This window comes from Electrophorus electricus, chromosome 22, assembly GCF_013358815.1.
Source record: "Electrophorus electricus isolate fEleEle1 chromosome 22, fEleEle1.pri, whole genome shotgun sequence".
In the NCBI taxonomy this organism is placed as follows: Eukaryota; Metazoa; Chordata; class Actinopteri; order Gymnotiformes; family Gymnotidae; genus Electrophorus; species Electrophorus electricus.
The window spans coordinates 8,751,354-8,758,367 of record NC_049556.1 but is presented as its reverse complement, the minus strand read 5'-3'; the positions used below and the strand labels follow the sequence as shown (position 1 = coordinate 8,758,367).

The 7,014-nt window shown below is 43.6% G+C and overlaps 1 protein-coding gene across 1 annotated transcript in view; it reads right to left on the bottom strand.

Moving 5' to 3' along the window:
- Positions 1-2,171: 2,171 nt before the first annotated feature.
- Positions 2,172-7,014, bottom strand: part of ghrhrl (growth hormone releasing hormone receptor, like) — a 28,565-nt gene continuing 23,722 nt past the window's right edge. The window contains exons 9-13 of the mRNA XM_027028908.2: positions 6,942-7,011; positions 6,724-6,815; positions 5,269-5,398; positions 2,819-2,860; positions 2,172-2,403 (exon numbers count right to left, since the gene is read on the bottom strand). Of these exons, the coding sequence (XP_026884709.2) occupies positions 2,302-2,403; positions 2,819-2,860; positions 5,269-5,398; positions 6,724-6,815; positions 6,942-7,011 (436 nt within the window). The 3' untranslated portion in view covers positions 2,172-2,301. The remainder of the gene's footprint in view (positions 2,404-2,818; positions 2,861-5,268; positions 5,399-6,723; positions 6,816-6,941; positions 7,012-7,014) is intronic.

The following is a 7,014-nucleotide window of genomic DNA, read 5'->3' as shown; positions in this document are numbered from 1 at the left end:
TTAATAAAGGTTGGTGTAGGTGTACGGTAGGTGGTGTAGGTGTACGGTAGGTGGTGTTAATAAAGGTTGGTGTAGGTGTACGGTAGGTGGTGTTAATAAAGGTTGGTGTAGGTGTACGGTATGTGGTGTTAATAAAGGTTGGTGTAGGTGTACGGTAGGTGGTGTTAATAAAGGTTGGTGTAGGTGTACGGTAGGTGGTGTTAATAAAGGTTGGTGTAGGTGTACGGTAGGTGGTGTTAATAAAGGTTGGTGTAGGTGTACGGTAGGTGGTGTTAAAGGTTGGTGTAGGTGTAAGGTAGGTGGTGTTAATAAAGGTTGGTGTAGGTGTACGGTAGGTGGTGTTAATAAAGGTTGGTGTAGGTGTACGGTAGGTGGTGTTAATAAAGGTTGGTGTAGCTGTACGGTAAGTGGTGTTAATAAAGGTTGGTGTAGGTGTACGGTAGGTGGTGTTAATAAAGGTTGGTGTAGGTGTACGGTAGGTGGTGTTAATAAAGGTTGGTGTAGGTGTACGGTAGGTGGTGTTAATAAAGGTTGGTGTAGGTGTACGGTAGGTGGTGTTAATAAAGGTTGGTGTAGGTGTACGGTAGGTGGTGTTAATAAAGGTTGGTGTAGGTGTACGGTAGGTGGTGTTAATAAAGGTTGGTGTAGGTGTACGGTAGGTGGTGTTAAAGGTTGGTGTAGGTGTAAGGTAGGTGGTGTTAATAAAGGTTGGTGTAGGTGTACGGTAGGTGGTGTTAAAGGTTGGTGTAGGTGTAAGGTAGGTGGTGTTAAAGGTTGGTGTAGGTGTAAGGTAGGTGGTGTTAATAAAGGTTGGTGTAGGTGTACGGTAGGTGGTGTTAATAAAGGTTGGTGTAGGTGTAAGGTAGGTGGTGTTAATAAAGGTTGGTGTAGGTGTACGGTAGGTGGTGTAGGTGTACGGTAGGTGGTGTTAATAAAGGTTGGTGTAGGTGTACGGTAGGTGGTGTTAATAAAGGTTGGTGTAGCTGTACGGTAAGTGGTGTTAATAAAGGTTGGTGTAGGTGTACGGTAGGTGGTGTTAATAAAGGTTGGTGTAGGTGTACGGTAGGTGGTGTTAATAAAGGTTGGTGTAGGTGTACGGTAGGTGGTGTTAATAAAGGTTGGTGTAGGTGTACGGTAGGTGGTGTTAATAAAGGTTGGTGTAGGTGTACGGTAGGTGGTGTTAAAGGTTGGTGTAGGTGTAAGGTAGGTGGTGTTAATAAAGGTTGGTGTAGGTGTACGGTAGGTGGTGTTAAAGGTTGGTGTAGGTGTAAGGTAGGTGGTGTTAATAAAGGTTGGTGTAGGTGTACGGTAGGTGGTGTTAAAGGTTGGTGTAGGTGTAAGGTAGGTGGTGTTAATAAAGGTTGGTGTAGGTGTACGGTAGGTGGTGTTAATAAAGGTTGGTGTAGGTGTAAGGTAGGTGGTGTTAATAAAGGTTGGTGTAGGTGTACGGTAGGTGGTGTTAATAAAGGTTGGTGTAGGTGTACGGTAGGTGGTGTAGGTGTACGGTAGGTGGTGTTAATAAAGGTTGGTGTAGGTGTACGGTAGGTGGTGTTAATAAAGGTTGGTGTAGGTGTACGGTAGGTGGTGTTAAAGGTTGGTGTAGGTGTAAGGTAGGTGGTGTTAATAAAGGTTGGTGTAGGTGTACGGTAGGTGGTGTTAAAGGTTGGTGTAGGTGTAAGGTAGGTGGTGTTAATAAAGGTTGGTGTAGGTGTACGGTAGGTGGTGTTAAAGGTTGGTGTAGGTGTAAGGTAGGTGGTGTTAATAAAGGTTGGTGTAGGTGTACGGTAGGTGGTGTTAATAAAGGTTGGTGTAGGTGTAAGGTAGGTGGTGTTAATAAAGGTTGGTGTAGGTGTACGGTAGGTGGTGTTAATAAAGGTTGGTGTAGGTGTACGGTAGGTGGTGTAGGTGTACGGTAGGTGGTGTTAATAAAGGTTGGTGTAGGTGTACGGTAGGTGGTGTAGGTGTACGGTAGGTGGTGTTAATAAAGGTTGGTGTAGGTGTACGGTAGGTGGTGTAGGTGTACGGTAGGTGGTGTTAATAAAGGTTGGTGTAGGTGTACGGTAGGTGGTGTAGGTGTACGGTAGGTGGTGTAGGTGTACGGTAGGTGGTGTTAATAAAGGTTGGTGTAGGTGTACGGTAGGTGGTGTAGGTGTACGGTAGGTGGTGTAGGTGTACGGTAGGTGGTGTTGATAAAGGTTGGTGTAGGCTCTGTTGGGTTTTGTTTCAGCATGTAGGCAGCACACAGTTGAAAACAGCCGAGTCTGAAGTGAGTAGAACAGGTAGGAGCTCTGCTGCCAGGTGCTAAAACGGCGTGTCCATCTGACTGCCCTTCGCTGCGGCGGGAACCACCCCATAGCTGCTCTCCAGCCAACGCAGCCACTGCATCTGCACCTCACTCTGTACCTGACACACACACACACACACACACACACACACACAAAAACAAACAAACAAAGAGAGACTAATATAACCTGTTATTCAGGTATTCCTGTGTTTACTGCAATAATTGTTAAGGACAAACATTCAGATAGTATTTATCATTCATTGTTACAAGAGTTCTTGACCGATGCTGTTTGGAGCTCAGGGGTTTTATTATGAAGCACTCAGTTTAAATCAGTAATCAAACAGATGGCTGGTTTCATTAGGGAAGACTTCATTTAAATAAATTTAAACTGCCAATGCAGTTCCCAGGCTGCTCTGGGAATTACTGTGTTTGCTAATGAAGAACAGACTAAGCATACATATTTTGTTGATGGCGCAGACAGAGATTGCCACGAAATTTAATTTTTTACTTCCGATGTTTATCAGAAGAACTCACCTCTTGGTTCAGGAAACAGTAGAGAACCGCCACTATGAGCCCCTTGAATGAAATGATAAATCAGTGTCAATATGAGCAATGTAGATTTGAAATTATCACACAAATGTCTATGACTGTGTGTTATGGATGGCGCTTTACACAGCTGGACACAGAAATCATTCACAAACCTTTTACACCTTTTTCAATCCGTTTCGTCATAACATGGAATTTAAATACTACAAAATAGCTCTCAAACCTTTTCATGTATGCTTACATGTAACTCCAATCCCAAGATAATTTGAAATGTAAGAAAGCATGGAACTAAGCCCAGTCACATGACCCAGCACTCTCATGCTCATCGTTCCGCTTCATGTCTTTAAATAGCCGGATCTGTCCAACGACCCTTAGTCCTTTCCCTGCGTCTAATATATACACCATCACCGCTGTAATCAGCGCATTATGAGCTGTTACAGCAAATTGGTAGAGCAAATTGGACTGTCATCAGGACAAAACAAGGAAAACTCTCTTGAATAATTTAATTTAATTTGATATATACTATTTTGTTAGTAGGATAGTATGTATAAAACCGCAGTGTCAGGTGCAAATCCAATAATCGGTCCTGTTCAGCTAAGGCAGGTGTGACTAAATATTTGATCTTTTCGCTTTGAATCGTGGGCTGTGGAATCTAGACCGGGGATTTACTGAAGTTTCGTGATGAACACTTGATTAGACGCCTAGAAACCTAAAATAACAAAATGCAAAACTTTTGAATGGCATCTGAGCATCAACTCTCCGGGCCAATCTCAACAGGTACTTCAGCTTGGACATTTGCCAGATGAAACACCTGAGGACTATAATGAGCTGTTTGTTTTCAGACACTTGCCAAACAGTATCAGCTGTGACACAGAACAATGGTACTGGCTGCAGTGGTTAAAATTCTTAACTCCTGCTGGCTTTTTTAAATTTTTTGACAGATGAGAACAGTAGTGTGTTCTCAAGAGGGTGTGAGGGTGTAGTAGTGAGAGGGTAGTATTGAAGGAGAAAGTATTGTGCTTACTGCAGCCTATGGAACAGGCTGTCTGGGAAGAGTATTGGAACGCAGCCGATCGTGGAGGGCGCATGGTGTAGAATAAATGGCATCACGCTGACCTGTTCCGAGTAAATGTTTGAAAAGTAATAACTGACTGGAACAGGGCCATGAACTCTTTGTGTGTGTGTGTGAAAACATTTTGAATGGGTCCAAATCACTCCAAATGACAGTAATTATCCAGTTTTACTAATTGTTGTCTCATTTAACTTTTCTGAAATGTTCCCTGAAAAGGAACAGGTTTGTAGACTCTTTTTTTTGTTGTACTCTTGAAGGGAAATGGGATGTGGTGCCCTTGGAAAGCAGGTGTTGATCATTTATACAGGTGTTTTAGTGTAGCTGGGTTTCGTAAAGCAGTGTTGATCATTTATACAGGTGTTTTAGTGTAGCTGGGTTTCATAAAGCAGCGTTGATCATTTATACAGGTGTTTTAGTGTAGCTGGGTTTCGTAAAGCAGTGTTGATCATTTATACAGGTGTTTTAGTGTAGCTGGGTTTCGTAAAGCAGTGTTGATCATTTATACAGGTGTTTTAGTGTAGCTGGGTTTCGTAAAGCAGTGTTGATCATTTATACAGGTGTTTTAGTGTAGCTGGGTTTCGTAAAGCAGCGTTGATCATTTATACAGGTGTTTTAGTGTAGCTGGGTTTCGTAAAGCAGCATTGATCATTTATACATGTGTTTTAGTGTAGCTGGGTTTCGTAAAGCAGCGTTGATCATTTATACATGTGTCGCAGCTTAGCTGGGTTTCGTAAAGCAGCGTTGATCATTTATACAGCTGTCGCAGCTTAGCTGGGTTTCGTAAAGCAGCGTTGATCATTTATACAGGTGTTTTAGTGTAGCTGGGTTTCGTAAAGCAGCGTTGATCATTTATACAGGTGTTTTAGTGTAGCTGGGTTTCGTAAAGCAGCGTTGATCATTTATACAGCTGTCGCAGCTTAGCTGGGTTTCGTAAAGCAGCGTTGATCATTTATACAGCTGTGTCAGCTCAGCTTAGCTGGGTCTTGATGCTGTTCAGCTCAGCTTAGCTGGGCCTTGGTGCTGTTTGGTTTTATAGCCTACCCACATAATTCTCTGAAAGAAGGGGTCAGCAAGCTGAGCCTGCAGACGCTACACGGACCTGCTCCTCATGGAAAACCCCTGACATTACCCACGGCCACCTGCCTCTCTCATGACATATTACACAGCGACTTCTGCAAACACCCCAGCAGGCTGCGCTGAGACCAACATGAGTCACAGGCATGTCCACGCACGACCGACTGACAACACGTAGGACGTTCGACATACATATGACGGCAAACGTGAACCACCAGATTTGAAACAGTGACCCTGTGAGTAACCCTGGCTTGTCTAGGTGCCCTGTGCTATGTTTGGGGGCAATTGGCACCTGGAAGGAGCCAAGGCAGAGCTCGATGCAGAAACGCAGGTTCACACTAGAGTCGTCCGGCAGGAAGTTGAACACCACGTAGTGAGTCCCGAACAGGGGGATCAGCAAGAGCGTGGACTTGGTGAGGCGTCTGTGGGATAGAGGAGGCACAGTGAGGAGCACTGAGCGGGAAGAGTTCAAATGTCAACATTCAAAACCAAAGGGATTCGAACAAACTGGCTCGTGCTAGACTTCAGAAGTCGTAGGTTCCGTGCACAGACACGTTTCGGCTCTTCTTGTAACGTGATGATTGTAAAATGAAATGAAAATGTCCTTGAGCTCGAAGAACAGCGTGTGACGGGAGATTAGCACTTGGTGCTTTCGCAGTGCAATATTGCTTCTTAAAGGCCAACCTTTCAAAATGCTTTTCAGAAATAAAGCACCTTTTGTCTTGCATTGTCTTATGACATTAATGCAGCTCTGTGGGTGTGGGTTGTCAAACTTTTTGTCTAGTCGATTTTATTTCTTCTCCTGTAGAATTCCTGTCTGTCAAAATCAGGCTGTCTGTCTCCCGAGCGACAGGGCAGGTAGCAAAGCGGTGGAAGAAGAAATCCATTTTTAGAGCCAGTGCTACATCACACCATGTTTCCTACTAATATCTGTCTGCCCTTTATGGAAGCTGTATCATATCACTATGTACATGACCTTGGCCTGGGCAGTACCTCTCATGAGCAGCTCTCACCATGACAACGTCATCAAGACAGGCAGAGTGGTGAGCATGTATGTGCACGCGCGCACACACCTTCCCACTTAACTCCCCTGATCTGCCCTGCATACACCCCTTCATATCATGTGCGGTGTGTGAATTTGTTCTCTGATAAAAAATAAAGACCTTGACAATTATGTAATTCTATATCTTTGATGACCATTGAAACAGCCCTGGTGCTGAGGTGGCACCACTCCAACCCATGCGGGCATCGCTATGGGACTGTGGATGAAGAGGGCAGGGTGCAGAGGGCAGAGGGCAAGGGTCAGGGGTCAGGGGGATGTAGAGCGCAGTTGTTGATAATTTTTTAATATCTATTTATTTATTTATTTATTTAATCTGTTAACAAATTTAACCTATTAATACTTCAGCAGCTAATAATGATCAGTTTTGCCATTGACTGTATATTCACTAGCATGTAGAAAATGGCAAAGAACCTATACATTCCAGGATCTAGTTTTTTCCCTGATAGTTTTCAGATTCTCATTTCTGGTTTAGATGACATCTCTGAAACTGCCAAAGTATGTCAGATATAATCCAGGGCAGATGGAAATTTTTTTATTTGAGATACTGCATCAAAACTACTCTGAGGTGATTTGAGTTTAAGTATAGATCCATGAAAATGTATGTGTGACCGCTCCCGGAAGTGATGCGTGGTTATGAGTTGTTATTCCAGCCAGTACAACATTTAGCTCTGGGATGCCTCCTACCTGTATTGTGCGGAGTTATTAAATTGGATCAGACGTGGATTCAGCTTCTGGATCAGAATTCTTATGATATTCATGAATAACATGAAGTTGACCTGTACAAACAAACAAACAAACAAAAAACAGCACAAAACTGGCAGGACCAATTTAAAGAAGAGGAGGATGAAGAAGAAAAGACCAATGAACAGCCTGGACGTGTGTGCAGGTACATGCTGGCTTACCCCTATGGACACAACTATTGGTCCCTTGATTGTCCACCAGTACGGGGAATCTTCATTAATGTCCCAGCACCTA